The sequence below is a fragment of the Cebidichthys violaceus genome, unplaced genomic scaffold (genome assembly GCF_023349555.1).
Source record: "Cebidichthys violaceus isolate CVI_PGR_0920_01 unplaced genomic scaffold, fCebVio1.0.p SCAF_21, whole genome shotgun sequence".
NCBI lineage: Eukaryota > Metazoa > Chordata > Actinopteri > Perciformes > Stichaeidae > Cebidichthys > Cebidichthys violaceus.
The window spans coordinates 1,357,342-1,378,974 of record NW_027176384.1 but is presented as its reverse complement, the minus strand read 5'-3'; the positions used below and the strand labels follow the sequence as shown (position 1 = coordinate 1,378,974).

Genomic DNA, 21,633 nt, shown 5'->3' with positions numbered 1-21,633 from the left:
GAGAACTACAACTCCCGATACCAAACAAAATCTATCGTCCAGCCAGTGGGTGTTGTCGCAATGGTGGCGTCGGTGGGACATTGAATGACTTTGGCTCCACCACGAACATAGCTAACGTTAGGTTTATCATTTTACTCATAAACCGCGAGCATGGAGGCTCTTATCCCCGTGATAAACAAGCTCCAAGACGTGTTCAACACAGTGGGAGCGGATGTCATTCAGCTCCCGCAGATAGCAGTAGTTGGGACTCAGGTAAAGATGCTCTGACTGTGTGTACTTTGTGATTTAGCGGCTGCCATGCTAGCTAGATTACCATGCACAGTTAGAGATAGCATTATGGGAAGAAATGTTGCAACATGCTGAGAAATAATGAATAGTCAGGCATGAATTGTGACTTCACAGAGGCCTTAGTAATGCAGCTCTGCTAAAAACCCACCGCAAATGGTGCTCGACTGCTGCACATTTCATTTGCAAAGTTTGCACTGGTAGTGGCAGTGAAGTCTATTTTGCTCATCTTCAAACAGTGCTATTTTAAGAGCCCCATCCAGACCAAAACCAGGCCACTGCTTCAAGAAAATACTGTACAATTTGCTGTGTCGGGCATAGACAGACCTGGTGAGTTAAATCAGAAAGTGAATGTAGATCATTGCTCATCTAACTCATATCTTCATCTGTGTATTGTGTCTCCAGAGCAGTGGTAAGAGCTCAGTGCTGGAGAGCCTGGTGGGCAGGGACCTGCTGCCCCGTGGGACCGGTATCGTAACCAGGCGACCTCTCATCCTCCAACTGGTCCATGTCGATCCTGGAGATGCAAGGAAAAATGATGACGGTGGTAAGCATCAAAATCCCTCTAAATCTCAGCAGTGCTTCAGACTAAGGACTCAACTAATGAGTCCACTGCTGTCTTTGGATTTCGCATCAATCATTTGTATGTTGTGCTGCATTCTTACATATAAATCACCATCATTTCCCTTTTCTTTAGGCTAATAAACGCATGTAGGGAACAGGCCCATTGTTTTTGTTTCCTGTGTGAAAAAGAGTCATCGGATTTAAGTTCTGTCTCTGTCACTGTGTTTCTAATCATTTGCAGATTCCAGGGAGTGAAAAAGCACTGTGCTTTCACAAAAGGTGCATTGTACAAGTGTCTTTACATTCAATAACATGGATTAGCCTCTTAGTTCTGCTCTCCCTCCTCAAAGCCCCACCTGTGATTCCAGCTGCTTTATTCACTAAACCAGTAAATGTCGCCAGGCGTCGATCCTCATGTTAGCCGTGCTTGCTTGGCTTTAGTAGTTGACTTTGAGGTTGTATTAGTTAACACCTGTGTTTTCCTCCTTTTGAGAATGCAATGCTACAACTGTAACCCATTCTGTTTTATTATGTTTTTCAGGCAGAGAAGGTGAAGAGTGGGGCAAGTTCCTGCATACAAAAAACCAGGTATGGATTTTATGAAATTAAATATTCAATTATTACTCTACACCGTTGCTTGTCTTTATGTTTTTCTTTTTTTTTCTTTTTGCAGATCTACACAGATTTTGAAGAAATCAGGCAAGAAATTGAAAATGAAACGGAGCGACTATCTGGGAATAATAAGGTGAGTCCCGGATGGATGGGTTTTCATCTATACTGTTAAATGAGGAACTCAAAATGTTTGGGTCTCAACCACAGGCAGTGCTGTTGGTGGGAAACAAAACTAAGATGCATATTATCCTCATAAAGCGTGTCTAGTCGTAAATTCAGTTCGCTTATACAACTCATTAAGAGATGTTGAGGCAAGGTCCTTTAAAAAAAAAAGTCAAAACATAAAATAAAAAAAAAAATACATATGATAGCCAAGGACCTAATAATGTTTCAGATGATAATAAACAGTCTCACTAGTCCTAATTGTACAAAGATGCGTGGGATAGACTAAAGGATTTGGTTTGATGACCCAATTATTAATAGGGGGTGGAAGTGATTAGAAGGTCTCAAATGATAAGAACATAATCAAAGCTACATATATAGATACACAACTCTTTAATTGCAAACTATTTCTAACTACTGAAGCAGCAAAGGATGGGCGTTTGGTGCTTGAGAAATGTATTCCTTCTTTTTTTTGCCAGTTAGAAAACTAGGTGCACGTTCTGGGCTAGCTGCAGGCGAACCAGGGATTAGTGACTGGCACACAATATGTACAGAGAATTACAGTAATCCAGACGCAATGAGATGAAAGCATACACAACTTGTTTCCCCCAAATCTGAGGATGTGAGTTAAGGACTGACTTTGGAGATAGCCCTGAGCTGAGGAAACTGGGTTTCCCAGCAGAGCTTATACAGTGTGTTTATCAAATTTCAGACCACAGTTGAAAATCACACCCACATCTTTTGGCACGTTGCTTCAGGCTACTGGCGCCCAAAGGGTTTGGTAGCTTTGTAAAACTTTGGGTTATTTACATTATCGTGGTTATCTGAGTAGCTTAGCAGAGTTAGGGTTTATCAGAAGTGATAATAGAGACCCTCCCCATTTAAATAAAGCACACACTACACCATCAGTCATTCAAAAACCTATTTTCTCAATTCATTTAGGCTTTTGCTGTCTGAGCCCCTCAGCTGTGGAAACTCAGTATCTCTTTGTCCTCTCTGGTGGTATATTGGTGTAACTATTTAGATTGTTCAATCTTGTTTACATCTTAAGTTCTGGATCTTGATATTTCTATCAAGGTTTTCTTGTAAAGCACTTTGTAACTTCAATTTAAAACAGTTTCATATTGATAACATTATTGTTACATTTGAGTCACAGAGCTAAGCATCCATTTCTTTGAAAAATGAAATGCATGGAAATCTTTGAAAAGCCCAGACACTTAAAAACACTTATGGATTTTCTGAAGGTAATTTCCAAACTCCGCAAAGGCTCCTCTAATCATCTGATTTAAACACTATTCAGTCCTCTGCATGATAAACCTTGATTAACCAGTTTCTCATGTTGTAACTTCTTATCCTAGTTCTAACAGAGATGGAGCCGCCGGCTACCTAGAAAGGAAACAGAGCTTGGGACGCGGTTTAAAAATCTTTTTAACTGTGCAGCAGGCAGTTTTTTTTGTGGGTTTTTCAAACATTGCTGGGTTCTTATTTTTCAGCTGTGTGGCTCAAATGTACGCGATAGCAGACACCCAGCGGTGTCAAAAACAGCACCGTGAGAGTTCAGATAACACCTCTAATATTGTCATCTTCAGAACTGACAGCCATTCCAACACGTCCTGCGAAACGCCGCTGAGCTATTCTATTCCGTACATGTCTATTCTTTTCTCGTCCCTCTGCAGGGGATCAGCGATGATCCCATTCATCTGAAGATATTCTCTCCAAACGTTGTCAACCTCACGCTGGTGGATCTGCCTGGAATTACTAAGGTAACGCATGCTGTACTCCCCAAGGCTTTGATCATCCCGTACCCCTGGGGAAATTTGTTATACAACACTCCATTTTTTGTTAAAAGGTACAAATGTTGAATAAAAAACACGCTGTACCAGATGTGCGTGGTCACTGGTGTTAATTTCCCTGTCTGGTCTATGCTTTTGTGTATTTAATATTTGTAGGCTGCAGGGAATTTGTAACTTGATGCTTCTAAACCAGGCGCTGTCAAAGCCAAAGTGTATGCAGGCTTTGATTCCAGCCTCATTAGTTTGCCCCCTGCGGTTAGACCTCCCCCCCCCCCCCCCCCCCCGCGCTGTAGTCTCTAATGAATCAAATTGAGTCTTTTCTTTGAATTGGTATTGCCACCTTCAGGTGCCCGTGGGTGATCAACCTATTGACATCGAGGTTCAGATTAAGGATCTAATCCTGAAGCACATCGCTAACCCCAACTGCATCATCCTGGCCGTCACTGCGGCTAACACAGACATGGCCACCTCGGAGGCACTCAAAGTGGCCCGGGAGGTCGACCCTGACGGTAAGAAAAAAAACCCAAAACACTATCGCAATTTTCTTTCTTTTAATGTAAATCAACCGTTATTGACTGGACTCATTGTGACTTAAACAGTAAATGGTACAAAGATGATGAATAACAGCTGTGTATTGGTACCTATCATAGAGATAATGACCTGTTTGAATGATTGTGACTCACCAGGCAGGAGGACACTGGCTGTGGTCACCAAGCTGGACCTGATGGACGCCGGCACTGATGCTATGGATGTGCTGATGGGCAGAGTCATTCCTGTCAAACTAGGCCTCATTGGAGTAGTCAACAGGTCTGGACAAGTGCATTTACTGTTGTGGAGTATATAATGAAATAATCCATCACTCATAACAGAGATAAGTGTGTTCTGATAGAGACAAGAGGCTCAATAGAGATGAGTGTACTATTATACATATTTAATGCTGGTATATTGATATCTGTTGTTTGGGATTACAGTGATAAAGGATTACGTTGTGGGATACTTTGACATTATACAATCTGATAACAACTGTCAGCCTTAAATCATCATCATCATCATCATTCAGTTCAGTTTAAGAAACATCAGTAACTTACAAATCACAAATTCGTACAAAAACAGATGCAGTATTATGATATGCAGTTTATTAGGCTTCGTAAGATATATAATATTGATGGATGTAAGATCTTCTAAGCAACATTTATTTTACTGGGCACCTTTAGTGCCCAGGACTAATTGATGGTGTATTGTATTTAAACATTTAGGAGCCAGCTGGACATCAACAATAAAAAGTCTGTGACCGATGCCATCCGAGACGAACATGCTTTCCTGCAGAAGAAATATCCGTCTCTTGCCAACAGAAACGGGACCAAGTACCTGGCCAGAACCCTTAACAGGTAAACCTGAACTATACATGGGAGGCTCGTGGAGCTATCGGTGTAAACCATTTTACAACCCCTGTGTCACCGCATCAACAGTTTTGCATACAACAACCTTGTGCTTCTTTAAATTTGTGTCATTATTACTTAGACCAGTTCAGACCTTTTGAAGGTAAACTCAAAAGAGCTACCTCTCAGAAAACGCTAAAATCAGCACTGCATTGTTTAAATTTTGAGTATATAATTCAAATAAATATGTAATTGAGTGAGTCGTTCTGCAGCCTATTAGTGTGCAGAATGCTTCCATTGTAGTCAAGTTCATTTTCCTTTACTAGGTAGTATTCTTTCTGTGCACCAGATACCCACAGCCTGTCTTTATGAAAAAGATATATATAATTCTTAATTTTTCCAAGACAGGGAGTGAACAAAGAATAAGATGCAACACAGATATACAAGTATGAATGTAACCAAGACCCATTTTATGTCAGAAGCAGCCCTGCTACTAATAACAGCCATCAGAAATTGTCTTTTATTTAAACAATGGATGCTCAGCTTTACAAATCACAACTCATATCTGCATAAAAACAGAACCCTCTGCCCTTCACTTCCATAATGTCAGGTTACTGATGCATCACATCAGAGACTGCCTGCCTGACCTGAAGACACGGATCAACGTCCTGGCAGCCCAGTACCAGTCCCTGCTCAGCAGCTACGGTGAACCCGTGGAAGACCAAAGTGCCACCTTTCTCCAGCTCATCACCAAGTTCGCCACGGAATACTGCAACACTATAGAGGGCACGGCCAAATACATTGAGACGGCAGAACTGTGAGTACCGGAGCCTCTCCTCTGCTCGGCCACAGGGTGACGCTGTTGATCCAGTGCAGTGAAAATGAGCAAAACGACTGCATTGGTTTCATCATTTAATATGATACAACTTGTAATTTTAGGCACGCACAGCCTCTGTGGTGGAGGAGCTGACAGGAGCGTGGGCCACGGGGTTCACATCACAGCTAATATCCCCCCGTTGCTATTTTTCAGGTGTGGTGGAGCCAGAATTTGTTACATATTCCACGAGACTTTTGGCAGAACATTGGAGTCTGTGGATCCTCTGGGAGGACTCAGCACCATAGACATACTAACGGCCATAAGAAACGCAACAGTGAGTGCTGCTGCATCATTCCATAACTATAAAATCGTTAGGGACGCTAAAGTTTCTCCTGTCATCGTTACTTCACTGAGCTATTGTAAAGCAACAGAGACGCAGCTTTTTTGTTTTGTGAGATACAGTCTATTTTTTTGCTTTTGTTGCTCACTTAAAACAGAGCTTTGGGTAATAGTTGCTAACCTGCAGCTCCCTGCTTCCCCTGCGTCAGGGCCCGCGTCCGTCCCTGTTTGTGCCCGAGGTTTCCTTCGAGCTTTTGGTGAAGAAGCAGGTGAAACGCCTGGAGGAGCCCAGTTTGCGTTGCGTGGAGCTCGTCCACGAGGAGATGCAGAGGATCATCCAGCACTGCAGCAACTACAGCACACAGGTAAACGGCGAGGCTCACATCTTCACATGTATTGATCTTTCACTCACACACTCACACACACATTCATATTCACAATGTTTTGTCCTGCAGGAGCTGCAGAGATTCCCTAAGCTGCATGATGCCATTGTGGAAGTAGTCACCTCCCTCTTGAGGAAGAGACTGCCTATCACCAATGAAATGGTACAATCACGTTCATCTCTCTCTCTTTTGCATTTGTGCTTCCATTGCCTGCAGTCGTTATCTTTCAGGGTGCTGTATTTAATGAGAACTTAAGTTGTCCTTTTTTCTTGTCACAGGTGCATAACTTGGTTGCAATAGAGCTGGCCTACATCAACACCAAACATCCAGACTTTGCAGACGCCTGTGGGGTCATGAATAACAATATAGAGGTCTGTACTCATAACAACATACCATGAAATACATAACTTTTTCTGGCAGAATAAAGAGAGGAGATGCGCAAACCTGGCATTGCTTACCTGTCAGCCTGAGATTATAAATTAATATTTTAAGTATTTAAAAATCATTAAATGCTATTTAATCAGAATATATGGAAGCAAATAAAAGCTGCAATATATTGAATCTAAAAAGCAGCTGAATACCTTATTAACGAGAAACTAATTTTAACCCAGCTGATATTATAGCATTGACATATTTAACATTTAAAACCAATTTTTGAAATACTCTAGGTTATTATCCCTCCTTTCTATGAGGTTTCAAGTTTTACTGTGTGTGTGTGTGTGAGTGAGTGAGAGAGTCAGTCAGTCAGTGTTGAGAATGAAGTTGTTTGTTTGAGCGGTTCTCCAGAAAGCAGCAACACCACAGGCCAAATATTCAGCCCCTTCTGAACAGGCAGGTTTTCAACTGGCACTGCAATAGAACCTAAAAAGTCAACAAAATTAACTTGAAAAGCTCAAACATGAAGCTCCGGCTTTCTCTTGTATTGACAGTAAAGCAGATTACACACTTGGATTATGTGACTGACAGAATGTATTCATAGCACAGAGGTTGATTAATTAATTGTCTTTTGTAGCCTGATTGTTCAAATGTGAATATTTAATCTCATATTTTGGTGTCTGAATTTCATCAATCCATTTTTATTCATACATTTGTCCTGACTTTTAAAATGTTTAGATCAGAAATCAACTTTTTTTCAAATATTTGACTCCCTAAATTTTTAAAAAGGGGAAACTAAACCACATCAATTCAAGTAGTTAATATTTTAATGCTATACATTATTCAGTAGGTATTAAAGTTCACAATTGGGTATTTAGTTTCCTGTAGGATTTAAATTATTATGCCCTTTTTGTTTCCACAGGAATGTCATCTTTATTTAAATTGCATTATTGTTATTTATGAAATCATTAGTCTGTTGAAAAATTCCTGGTGGGATTTGTATTTAATACACAGAAAATAATTTACACTGTGACATGATTCCATTTATGTTTAATGAGCATAATAGTTGGTAGAACATTTATTTAACAAGTAGGATAACTTCCTTCATTATGAGTGTTTCAGTGACATACTTCCCTAAGCTGTGTTAAAGATTTTTTTTATAATTTTGACAAAACTATTATTTTAACCAGCTTGTGTTCTTGTGTATTTGAAGGAGGAAAGGAGAAACCGAATGAGAGAGCTGCCGTCTGCGGTGCCCAGGGACAAGGTAAAAAAACAACCTTATTTTAAAATATAATACAGCAGCTCATGTGTTCTAATGTTTTGGTCTCCAGTCGTATAAAGGGGACTTGTGCAGTGTTAATCGTTCATGGCACTACAGGATGAGGGTCTGTGAACCGAATGCCTCGGATAGTTTCCATTGAGGAATTTTATCCCACATCTCCTCTCAGAAAGTCTCCTCTCCTCACCTCAAATAACTTTCAACTGCCAACCTCCTTTTCGCTGTCTTTCCACATTTCTTCTCAGTGCTTTTTTTCTCTCTCTCTCTCTCTCTCTCTCTCTCTCTCTCTCTCTCTCTCTCTCTCTCCATTCCTGCTCTCATATTCCTGTTAGTCTGTTGGCAAAGGCCCGGCTGGCCCAACTGGGGTTTCTGGCGAGCCTTATGCGTCTGGAGCAGACATGGACGGTGCCAAGGTGGGCACAAACGCAGCTCTCTGGCTCTGTGCGGGGCTGATGGTGGGGCATGGATGGATGGATGAGCATGGGCTGCTGGCATGCACTTTCATCTTTGTCTCTTGATGCCATGCTCTTGTTTTGCTCTCCCTCAGCCTGTGTGGATTTGCACTAACAACCGTTGTGTATCCTGCAGATTCTGTGTCCCCAAAGTTGGTCCACCTGTCTCACAGAAAATGCTTTTCTCTTCCCGTTTCCTTTTCCAACCTCTTAACACTTCGGTTGCCCGTTGTTTTTTTTTACTTATTTTATAGGAATTGTGTGATAGTGGAAGTTCTACAAGCCTGTTTGTGAATTACCCTAAAATATGCAGTCACAGACCTGCTAGCGGCATGGCTGTAGGGATGCCGATCCGTCGGTCAGTTGGTCGCTACATCACTTTTGTCCAGACTGAAACCGCTCAAACATGAAATGTGTTGTAAACATTCATGGTTCCCAGAGGACAAAACCTCCCTGCTTTGGTGATCCCCTGACTTTCCCTCTAGCGCCACCACGAGGTTGACATTTGTGTTTTGCAACAATCGAATGGATCGGCGTAACATTTGATTCATGTTCCCCTCAGTATGAAAACTTTCAAATCTCTTAACTTTTCATCTCCATCTTTCACATTTTCATTTATCAGCTACGCTTTGTGTTTAATGCCAATTAGCTAAACTGAGATTGTTAGTAGGATTAACATTATACCTGCTTTACATGAGCTCAAAGCACCGTTGAATTTCAGTCAATAAAAAAACAAGACTATTGCTTTTTTTCTTTTCCTTAACTTTTGTGTACATGCCTGTTTGACTTGTGTTTGCACTGCTGCATATGAACCGGTGAAGGGTATAATGCTACATTCCTTAACCATCTTTTCCCTGTGAACCCTAATGACAAGAGAAATGTGTTGTTGTAATCATTTGTTGGATTAATGACCATCTATTTTCATATTTCTTGTGTTCCTGGCTCGGCAGGCCCCAGCAGCAGGGCCTCAGGGGGAGCAGGATGGTACAGGGAACTGGAGGGGGATGCTGAGGAAAGGAGAGGACGCCCCGGGCTCCGGACCTGGAAGCCCCCTTAGAGGAGTTGTTAACCTGCTCGATGTGGTAACTAATCATAAGACTATCAGCATGCCCCATTATGAAGATCACAGTATCTAACGCTCGATTAAAAACATTATCCCCCCCCCCCCCCAAGCCTGTGCCGGTTGCCAGGAAGTTGTCATCACGTGAGCAGCGGGACTGTGAGGTCATCGAGCGCCTCATCAAGTCATACTTCCTCATCGTCCGTAAGAACATCCAGGACAGGTATGCCAGCTAGCTCCTCTTAAACAGAGAAGCCTGGTGAATGTCAATATTATGTATCTTCAACAAATCCCAAAACTAACAATGAATTAACAAGTAATGTCTGCGTAGCCAAAGCTGTATTAAGCTTCTTTCTCTGTGGCTTTTGAAAAGGAGTTTGTAAGACCACTTCAGACCAACAGATGGCAGTATGGTCTCTAGTTCTGGATTGTCATTAACATCAGAGGAATAAGAGAAACATCATGCTTGCTGTGACATGTGCCCACTGAGTTTGTGAGTTAGCAACAACTATTGTTTCTATATTATAAATTAGACCACTTTAAAAACCTCCATGTGATGGGAGTGCTCTCTTGTAAGGTTAGTAGGTTGTTCTGATTGATTTTAAAATGCTGTGCCATGCTAACACTGTTTTCATTTCTGGCTAGAATTGGCTGCTGGTAGATATTAGCCAGAGCCGTCATTACACGACTTCATCAAACATTACCTACGTTTTTTTTGTAGGTAATGTTGAGCCAATATCACGTACACCCTCCTGCTGTCGTAGATACTCACCAAATGTATATTAATCCTCGGCTGAAAATTGTCCCCAACAAATGCAGTAGTTACTTCTGTTTGAGTAATATTTGCTAAAAACTAATGTGCCCAGCTGTTGTAGAAAAATTACTGAGCCTTTTTCAAAGATTAAACTATGTATTTAAGAACTGTTTAAGATACATTTATTGTAGGAACCAACAGGCTCGGGGGTAGAAGCCACAGACAGGATAGGGAAGTCAGAAAGTATTGAAAAAACATAGTTTTTGAGATTTTAATAGGATTTATTCACAATATCAAACATCACCACCCTTATTATTAAGAATGTCTCCCTGGAAAACGTTTTCCATATTGCTGCACCCTGGATACTTTGATAGAAATAAATGTATTGTATTCAATTCATAACTCTTGATACTTCTACGGACACGGCCACCTGGTGGGCCAAACTCGAGCCCCTCCATCTAGGGGGACAACACAATCACCAGGCCATCTTGCCTCCTTGTTCTCAGCCATCTGTTCGGTCTGTTTCCTCTCTCCCTCGCAGTGTGCCAAAGGCAGTGATGCACTTCCTGGTCAACCATGTGAAGGACAGCCTCCAGAGCGAGCTCGTTGGCCAGCTGTATAAATCTGGCCTCCTCAACGATCTACTGACTGAATCGGAGGACATGGCCCAGCGGCGCAAGGAGGCTGCCGACATGCTGCAGGTAACAGATTCCCACCGTTTAGTGTCTAGTTCACCACGATTAATTGAGGGTCCTTTATCAGTCACTTGATTGTTGTATGCCTCTGTGATTTTCTACAAATGTCCACCTGGACTCAAGGATGATCAGATTAGATTCACTCTGACCTCATGTACGTCCTATTGTCATGTCTCAGGAACGCTTTGAGCAAATTACTTAAAATTTGGCACAAACGTCCACTTTGACCACCAAAATCAGTTAATCCTTGAGTCCAAGGCAACTGTGACCTCAGATAACATTAACTTTCATATGCTAATTATGACATTTTTCACAAATGTCATAATTATATCATTTTGGACAGACATAAAGTGAAACATGACTGGTTGTACTGTGAGGCATTAATTCTAGTTTGACTTTGTCCACAGGCTTTGCAAAAAGCTAGCCAGGTGATCGCTGAGATCAGGGAAACACATCTGTGGTGAAAAATCAACAAAGGGAGCTGAACCCGATCTCCTACTGCCTCATCATGCCTAAAGGACCGACGCTCCACGTCTGAACATGAAGTTTGGATTTGCAAGTAAGAAAATGCACTGTTCTGATTCCTGCTTGAAGTAGGTATCATATTGGCTCGTAAGCTACCTGAAAGAAATGTAAGTTAATTGTTTATTTAAAATACTTGGTGATGTATAGAGTGTATGGAAATGCACTGGCTCTGTTAAAAGGTGAAATTTTTGAAACTGCAGTTGCCACCCATGGCTCCAAAGCATACTACTTAGTTAGTTTAATACAGTTAACCAGTATGGAATGGACTTTTGTGTGAGGTGGAAATGAAAGTTTTGATGCCATTTTGGTAGCTCCACAGAGCATTGTGCTAATGTTTGGCCTCTAGGTAATAACAAATTCTAAATATTCCTCTCATCTGCAACCGTTTCATTTAGCTGTCATGTGTCAAACTATAAAAACCTCAGAAATCATAGTGTAATAATAGGGATTGGGTAACTAAACGTAAATACATGAGTTTCAGCTAATGTTAGTTCTCTATACTTCATCACTTTATTTTTTGCACTGTATAGAAAGTTAATTATTCTGACACAATTGCAATCAGCATTTTTATTTATTAATGTTATTGAATGTGTGGATAACATCAAGCATTGCAGTAAGTTGTTAAATTATGTTTACATATCGCTGTCTATATGTGAAATTCACACTGTGTTTGTGTATGGTTGCCAGAAGAATAAATAATGTATTTTAATGCCAGTTGAATGTTATTCAAACTGACAAGTGTGGTGATTGGTACACAGTAGAACAAAAATATCGACTAGTTCCAAACTTAACTTTTTATTGCTTAAGCATACATTAATGTTATCTGTCAATACTACTGCTCATTTTCCGATGTTTCCTTGGAGAGCTCCCGCTGATGTCTGCTTCTACCTCCTGCCCTTGCCCTTGCCCCTTCCTTTGGCGCTGTGGAATGAAACACATTTGTACCGTCTTCATTTTGGTTTTCCATACAGCTCAAATCTAAATGATCAAATTTTAGACAGTGATGTCATAGCAAGTTTAAATAAATAAATGCATTGACGTGTAAGGATTTTTGGCTTCCTTTGTAAACAGAGTATTATACTTGGTGTATACTTTTTTTGAAGAATATAGATGTTTGTTGAACAAAAGCAGCTGAATTCCTTAATACAATATAACAGCAAATCAACAAAAGCATCATGCTCTTAGAAAAGGTTAAGCACGCACAATTTCACACAGCTTGCATATGATTGTGTCCTCTCAGCAGCAGCCTTACCTTTGTACCTCACCCATAAGTGTTAACTTTTAATAGCTGATTAAACAGACATTTCTGCCTTTAAAATGTCGACGTATGTAACTTGAGACTATTGCTTGAAACGGCTGCTTCATATCACATTTAAAAATTTTAAACTAATAGTGTTAAACAAATCAGGAACATTTGCAAATGAAGTGTAAGAAATATTTTACGTACTATATTATGCCTTTTTGAAACTTTTTCCGACATACTATACTATGACCGTTTTTACTTTTTTGACATATTATACTGTGACTATTTTCGATATACTATGAACGTTTTTGACTTTTACGACATACTATATTATGCCTTTTTAAACTTTTTTTGGACATACTATACTTTGACCGTTTTCAACGTACTATACTATGACCGTTTTTACTTTTTCCGACCTACTGTACTTTGACTGTTTTTTACTTTTTCGACATATTATGCCTTTCTTAAACTTTTTTCGACATACTATACTATGAAAGTTTTTTACTTTTTTCGACACACTATACTATGACCATTTTTTTACTTATTCGACATACAATACTATGACTTTTTTACTTTTTCGCTATGACCGTTTTTACTTTTTTCGACACACTATACTATGACCGTTTTTTTACTTTTTCGACATACAATACTATGACTTTTTTACTTTTTCGCTATGACCGTTTTTACTTTTTCCGACACACTATATTATGACCGTTTTTTTACGTACTATACTATGCCTTTTTAAAACTTTTTTCAACATACTATGACTGTTTTTTTTTACTTTTTCAACATAAAATACTATGACGTTTTTTACTTTTTCAACGTACTATATTATGCCTTTTTAAACTTTTTTCGACATCCTATACTATGACTGTTTTCAACGTACTATTGATACTATATTCAAAGCCATAGTATTTGCCTGCTGGACTAGGACTGACATTCCTAGTCCAGCAGGCAAAAGAACAGCTTCTTCCCCTCAACTGTCACCTTTATTTTGTATTTGATGTAAAGTTAAATCGGATCTTATCTTCTAAAGCAAAAATCTCAATCTAAACGCATACTATGCTATGGATTTATAATAACATTTTTATGGCACAATATACTATGATTTCTTTAATGAATTTCTCAAGACATACTGTACTATGATTTTTTTTTTTTAATGACATTCTTAAATGGCAAAATGTATATACTATAACCTTTTTTTAAAGACATTCTATTGGCATAATCTATGACTTTTTTTTTTTTTTTTTTTTAAAGAAAGCTAAAGATACTCTAGTACCCATACGTGCTGAGACTATGCTTTATGCCACCCTGATGCTGATAGACCTGTGGGGGAACAAACAGGTCTATCAGCAGGGAGAAATATGTTCACCTGACACACAAAGAATTTCATCTGCAGATGAGACTCACCTCCAGTCTTCCTGACTGAACATCATTTAAGTATCACTGACTAGATGTAGAAACAAAATACCTGACTTTCAGGACTTCTCTTGCTGGATCAAATAACCTAATGGCAGCTTCTTGCAGACTTCATCATCAACAAACATTACTCGTTTCACCTGTTTGGGACTCAGTCATTGAGTGGTTGATACGTTTTTTTCGTGCTCCACTGTCTAAGGCTCGGTTTGTGGCTCTTCAACACACAGAAAGCAAACTACACAGCAACAAAGAGGCTAACACTCCTCATTAACGGTTACTCACAACTTCTGCTGCTCATTGATTCGGGACTGGAGTACATTGATCTGGAAGTCAAGCCACATTCATGTTAAATAGGCGCCCTCAGGACAATCTTCCACTCAAAAAGCACAGTACATACTGGTAGAGCTTTAGCATTCTGTGGCTTTTTCAGGGCTGTGCACCATCAAATTTGCAATGTTTGTCATAATTATTTTACCCCAGGTAGTCTGTGGCTTCAAAGCCACATTATAGGATATTTATCTAATTTGATTTAAAAAAAACGCAATAAACGTACTAACATTTCCAAATTTCATAAACATAGTGAGATATTTTGTGAAATATACAAAAAATGTTGCCAAGAGAAAGGAAAAGAAGATCTATACCACTCTGTCAGTGCGGTTTAGTTTACTTGAGAAAGGGGACAGTGCAAATGAATAAATACACATATAAACATGCCAGAATTAGCCAAAATGCTATTTTACATCTGCAGTCCCTGGCTACGTTGTTAAAAAAAAAAAAGGTTTCCTAAAATATATCAGCAAAAACATGTCTTGGAATTTTAAAGTTTGAAAAAGGATACACTGTTGTAAAAGGCAGTAGTGACAAATCTAAACACAGTTGTACGTTGCAAATTCTGCCAACCAGGACCTCTAAAAGCTGACAAGTTAACATGTTTTATTTTGTTGGACAGAGCTAAGCTAGCTGTTTCCCCGTTTCCAGTCTTTGCTGAGCTAAGCTTACTGGCTTTTTCCTTATTGGCATACAGACATGAAAGTTGTATCCATCTTCACATGGAATAAAAACAATAATTTTGAAAAACATTTCCTTACTTTCCAAACCGGATAGATAGATTCACTTTTATACTGAAACTGTTCTTAAAGTAGGCAAGTTCATCCAGCAGTTGGCACATGACCATCAAGGCAAAGTTCTTACCTCATATTTTTGTTTCTTCAGTTTCTCGCTGAGGTCAAACTTCTCGGCCTCCAGCGTCATCAGCCACTGCCACATCTCATTGGCCTTCTCCCTTTATAGCAAAAAACGGGAGTATTTCAGTAACAGGAAACTGAAAGGCCATATTGATACTGTAAAACTCTAGGATACAAATAATGGGAAGTAGATGGAAGTCTATTCACAAACAAATCCCCTGCATCAGACTGAATATGCGGACATTAGCCTGTCTACAGAACTGTGAACCATGACTGCAAGTAAAAACATGTTGTCCTTACTTTACTTTGTCCTCAGTGAGATGGTCGATGTTGAGAGCCTTCCTCCTCTCTGCCAAGATCTTCTTTTTCTTCTCTCTCTCTGTCTGCTTTTTCGCGCCCTTCTTTCCTTCTTGCTGGAGAAGGAGAATCAATCCGAGTGGTTGTGTTGAAAGAATACAAGAAAGAATAAAAGACAGAAAATTTAGAAGATGTCTGAATCTCTGATCCTTTTTCCTAATAATTCAAGTGCAAACACACATGCTGCATTTACGACCATGGTAGCAGTCTTTGTCTTTTGTCATTTATTTCAGCGATGGTTGTTTACATATTATCAATTATGAGAAACACAGTTTTCCTGTGTATCTGTGTGTTATGACTGACCCTCTGTTGGACACCACCATACTGATGAGTCATGGTTGTCAGAGCCTTCTTCTTCTTGGCGTCATCATCATGCTTCTTACGTGCATCCTCCAGCTCCTTTCTCTCCTTTTCTTCCTGCCATGAGAGTTGTGAGGCAGAAAACCAAAACAATGACCAAACATATGCAGTAAAAGTAACTAAAGCCGATGGGAGCAGCAGAGTTGGGTGATAATTCACTATAGGTTCATCACTATGAGTGACTCCCCTCACATTAAACAGTCTTTTGATCCAGCTTTTGATAGCGGCTTTAAAAGACAAATATAATGCATAAATATTTTACACAGATAACATGAAAATAAATATTCCCCAAAAGCCTTCAAGTTAATCAAAATCTATGTCATCTGAGCTGAAATTAACTTGCACAAGGCAATCGTGTAATATGACATTAGTAAACTGCACCAAGCACACTCATACTTGAAAGCATCAATGGCCAGCATTTATTTTGAAAAGATAAGAGAAGGAATCAAGGGAAGGGTATTGTCTTTCAGTTGTTTAGTTTATATTTATCATAGAAGATTCCCCAGCAGGATACACACATGCCCAACACCCTAATTGTGTTTAGGAAGCAAGGAGAAACTTCAGTTATTTTTCATGGAACGCTGTTTAATTATTATATGTGGGGTTATGTCGTGAAAAAGATGCGACGACAACTAGAGGGGACTCACAGCAACACGAGCCTGCCTCTCCTTCTCCAGCTCAGCACGGACCCTCTGCTGTTCAGCCCTCTCGGTACGACGCTTCTCCTGCTCATCCATGCCCACAAACACACACACGCACTGAAACTGCTTGTTGGGTGGTGTGTAACTACAATGTTCTGGCACATTTTCCTGGAAGACTTACGATCCTGGTAACGAGAGCGATGAGCTCCGCCTCGTCGTTCTTCCTCTGAATGAAATGGGCCTCGATCAGAGACTGCAGCTCCGTCAGATCCTTTTCCTGACGCTTCCTGTGGATGTCCTGCATAATGTCCACATTGTTTATATTGCATTTCCACTGAGCAAAGTATTGACTATAAACGACTACATTCTAGACAAACTCGGACACATACATTATAGACAAACATTTTTTGTTGTGTCGATATTTCTATGTCCCTTAAAATACAATTAATCACTTACATCAAAGTCGACTTTGTCTCCCTCTGGTATCTTCGGCACAGCTATAGCTGGCGCAAATGCCCTAAAATAACATCTCTGATAAGAATAGGACTTTAAAAGACCAGTTAACCACTAGTTGGTTGATGTAAACAGATTACAATTCACATGGCATTAGACTTACTTTGGTTTGGGTTTGGAGTCATCTATGATAATAAAAAAAAAGGGATTCAGTTATTATAAACACTCATTTACCTTTTTTGGTCATTGCCTTTATTTTAATCGTTTAAACATGAATCTGTAGTTAAAAATGCTCAACTGATGTGTCAAACAGTTTGAGCTTTATTAGATAAAATGGCAGTGCTCATACACTCACCACACATTCTGACAAAAGTGTATAAAGTACTAGAACAAGAAATCTTGCTCATAATGCTATAAGTCAGTATTCTGATATGCAATAGCCCTTTCTATTGCAAAAACACTATTATGAACCATCTGTATCCATCTTGTGCATGACGTCTAATACAGTAAAATGAGCAGCATGTGTACCATTGAGTACACTAAATATGTAGGGGGTTTCTTCATAGTCTCCCAAAGTTGTATATAAAATACGGTCTATATTTTGGCAGTCTGTGTGTCTGAGAATGTGTTGTACAGTGCAGTTGACCAGTGAAAACACTGGACATTCATTTTAAACGGTAACGGTCACAAACAAAGGCCTCATCAGCAAGTTAAAGTACCTTCAGCTGGAGACTCTACGGCAAAGGACATAAGGACATGCAATACAAATAAATGAACTTCATGTTTCACACAGGTCAGATATCTACTTTATATATTTTCATATGAGAAATGTTCTCGCCTGTCAGTAGAAGAAATAGAAAGTCTGAACAGTTTCTGCATGCCTTGTCATACTGGGTTAGTGTAACTACTCTAGGGGTTCAAAGCCATGGAAGCTTTGTATATTTTCAGACGATGGAGGCATATCTTTTGTAAAAGTGTGTTATCAGAATAAATATTAAGGCATGAGGAAAAATATTACACCACCACATGAACATTAATTCATCTCTAATAGGAAATTCAAAAGACTGAACGTTACCATTACTATTTTCCATAAATATCTCAGCACTATCTTCTTGCCCCAGCTACATGAATGTTATAAATGGTGGGATGCACAAACCAGAGTGATGCACTGTTGTTTAGTCACACCATGCATGCCAGTGTGAACAGAGGCTATGCTTCACCTTCTTCTGCAGGATCTTTGTGGAAGTAATGGGAACAGGCGGGTTATCATCAGAGGCAGTGATCATAATAAATGCAAGAATAGCTCATCAGTAAATGTTCATGACTTTACAACAATAACTTAATGTTATCTAGGGGAACGATTCAGCCAAAACATACTTCAGTCAAGGAATATAATATTCCATATAAGAGATGACAAAATAATGCTTTTTCATCTTCTGTCATAGGAGGTTCTAAGGCGACATTAAATAATGAAAATATTATATATTTTCTTTGTAAACATAAAATAAACAAGACATTCAGTATGTGATTAAAACTGAAATAGACTAACATTCTAGAAAATTGTCACATTAAAAAGAAATGTTTAAACCACTATTCTGTCAGTAAATGAAACTCAGTGCTCAGTTTTACTTCCATGCAAACAGGAATTGTGTCCGAGTAGACGGCACAATTACTTAACATAAAAAAGCTATTATCTTTATTAGGTTAATGAAGAGGTGAAAAGACTTCTACTGCAATGTGCAGGTGGAAAGCACAAGAGTTTTTACTGAGTCGGTGTGTCATCAATATAAAATGGGTATGTATGTAATATTTATGACAGCACATGAGCAATATTACACATACAAGTCGTATCATCTCAAGTGAAAGATTCAATTTTAGCCTTTTTCCATGTAAATATTATGTTCTATAAAAACTGATGAATTATGACATAATAATACCTAAAGAGGAGAATTACCTTCTACTTCAGGTGCAGCTTCTTCAACTTCAGGTGCAGCTTCTTCAACTTCAACTTCAACATCTATACAACACGAACATAAGAACTATTGAGGCCAAATTCTGTTGCTGTTGGCCAAAAAACAACAAAAGAAGACATGGTTCCACACACACACACACACACACACACACACACACACACACACACACACACACACACACACACACACACACACACACACACACACAATATGCCAGAGGTGTGTAGTGAAGCGCAAATTAAACATTTACTGACAAAAACAAGTCATACAAATACTTTCAGTGTTTCCATGACTGAGTGAACTAAATATGGATTAGTGGATCAATAAGCCTGTGGTAAATAGCTTGAGGCTGGGATTTGGTCAAACCTGGAACACTGATATTGCCTCTTGGGACACACTGAAACCAATGCTGAGGTCTGACATGGTGACCAAAGCTAAAATGATCTGGGATTACAAACTGAGCCTGTGAGCGGTCACGTGTCAGAAATCAAAGCAGATTCATATAACAGAACAGGAATAATGTTATTTAATTATTTTTATCCAATGCTAATCAGTGGTGGAATAAGTAATCTGATACTTTGCTTACGTATAAGAACCAATACATCAAAAGAAAAAGTAAAAATCCTAAAAGTCTATTGTATTATCAGCTAAATGTCCAAAGATAAATCCGAGGGGGAGATGATTAACGGGAAAAAGTCATGGAAAAAAAAAGCACCAACCATTTATATTCATTTTTGAGACGTTAATCTTTGCTCTTTGAGCAAAATGATGGATAATTTGACCTATTTGGACCTAAAACCGTTATTTAATGAAACTATCTGAGAAGTTTAGAGGGGAAATCTCACTTTTTTGGAGCTGCTGGCAACTCGGACACAACCCGATGTGACCCTGTCATCTTTAAAGGAATAGTTAGACATTTTGCCTAATATACTTATTTGCTTTCTTGTCAAGAGTTAGATGATATGATCAAAACCACTTTCATGTCTGTATGGTAAATATGAAGCTACAAAAAAGAAAAAGGTAATAGCTGCACACTTATGCGTGGTATCAAGAGTGCATTGTTAGTGTTAGCGTTATCAACTACAGCTGTCAAATACATGTAGTGGAGTAATATGAACTGTATTGAAGTAAAAGCAAAATATTAAAAAAGGACATACATCATCAATCAATATCAAAATTGTACAGTACACAATTTTGATACAATAAAAAGCCTTATTTGTATATAAAACCTTGACTGGTAAACCCATTATGCAACCTGTCAGTACAGAATTATTTAGAAGCAAACATTGCAGTGCTAAAATAGGATGGAAATAATTTAGATAAAAAGCTACGGTTACACGAGAATCTGACAGTGTTCACAGTGTTGTCAAATGAAGTGTTAAAGTGTGCGCGCACACACACACACACACACACACACACACACACACACACACACACACACACACACAAACCACAGAATACGACTCTTTTTGGTCACCATGTATTAACTCTTTGTAGTCCTGAGCACACACTTACCTTAACCACAATATATCTTACATTTGATGAATTCGATAAACTTCGATAACAAAAATTATTTTGCTGTCCTGTCTTAAGGTCTGTATGTTCTGACACGTCCACCATTGTTTAACTCTCTTCATTTTGTTATTTTGCACCAATAAAAAAACCACACTCAGTCAGCTTGCTCTGGCCTCTATCACTGACAGACGATACTTAACAGCAGTAGACAACGGAAACGACACAATACACACACACAAAGGCATGCAGAAGCTTTTACCTAGCTCTTGCTGGGTTTCTACCTCTGAGCAGACATAATAAGGTCAGCTACGTCTTGCAACAGATGCTTGAAAGTGACATTTTGCTTTCAAAAACATAGTGAATGCTCTCAAAGCCTTACTCACCTTCCTCTCTGAAATAGAAAAAAAGTGAACGGAATGAGCTTTTGGAGTGATTGGTGAAATTCAGATCTTTCTGAAAACACTAAAGATGCAATTAAAAAGCAATGAAGGTACTCACAGCATCTCCTCAACTACTTCTTCTCCAGACATCTTGGATTTGAATTACCTGAAACAAAGAGGAAAGCAGACAATCAAAACATCAAGAATCACCAATTCAATTCACCACACACAGGACGAGATACATGTTTAATTAACTTCCTTGTTTTCAGATAATAGGAGTTTTAATGTAGCTGTCGAACTGACGCAAACTCAGACAAACATAACAGACAGTTCTCTTGGGATCAATATAATTAGAAGTGGTTATATTTGTTTTTGTGTTTTCATGTTTTTCCCCACTGTGATTTATTGTTGTTTGTCCTCTTTATATTGTCCTCTTTGTCTCATCGACTTATGTTTTTACAAGCCCTAGAGGTTTCTTTTTCCTCGGACAGATGGTTTGTATTTCTCCTTTCTTCTCCTTTCAATGCTTTTATTATTTGTACAAACAACTAAACCCCCCCCAAAAAACGTTGGCTACATGCTGAGAGATTGGAGCAATTGTAGAATTTGAAATGATTCCACCATGGGCACT

General features: G+C 39.1%; 2 protein-coding genes across 3 annotated transcripts; one reads left to right on the top strand and one right to left on the bottom strand.

Moving 5' to 3' along the window:
• Window positions 1-63: 63 nt before the first annotated feature.
• Window positions 64-12,525, top strand: LOC137877134 (dynamin-1-like protein). 2 transcript variants are annotated; one of them, XM_068716846.1, is made up of 19 exons: window positions 64-252; window positions 691-832; window positions 1,391-1,437; window positions 1,523-1,594; window positions 3,300-3,386; window positions 3,763-3,925; window positions 4,103-4,223; window positions 4,673-4,804; window positions 5,406-5,612; window positions 5,826-5,946; window positions 6,161-6,316; window positions 6,407-6,496; window positions 6,613-6,705; window positions 7,923-7,976; window positions 8,324-8,404; window positions 9,394-9,525; window positions 9,617-9,726; window positions 10,799-10,958; window positions 11,360-12,525. In XM_068716846.1, the coding sequence occupies exons 1-19, from the start codon at window positions 151-153 to the stop codon at window positions 11,414-11,416; spliced, it is 2,127 nt and encodes a 708-aa protein (XP_068572947.1). In that variant the 5' UTR covers window positions 64-150; the 3' UTR covers window positions 11,417-12,525. The 2 variants fall into 2 exon arrangements, with proteins under 2 accessions (XP_068572947.1, XP_068572948.1); XM_068716847.1 differs by lacking the exon at window positions 8,324-8,404.
• tnnt2e (troponin T2e, cardiac) lies at window positions 12,290-17,008 on the bottom strand. The gene is made up of 7 exons (XM_068716848.1): window positions 16,863-17,008; window positions 16,688-16,765; window positions 15,984-16,097; window positions 15,624-15,736; window positions 15,331-15,421; window positions 14,422-14,462; window positions 12,290-12,398 (listed from the first exon to the last, which is right to left on the bottom strand). Exons 1-7 carry the CDS (start codon window positions 16,983-16,985, stop codon window positions 12,362-12,364), a joined length of 597 nt encoding a protein of 198 aa, XP_068572949.1. The 5' UTR covers window positions 16,986-17,008; the 3' UTR covers window positions 12,290-12,361.
• Between the last annotated feature and the right edge of the window lie 4,625 nt (window positions 17,009-21,633).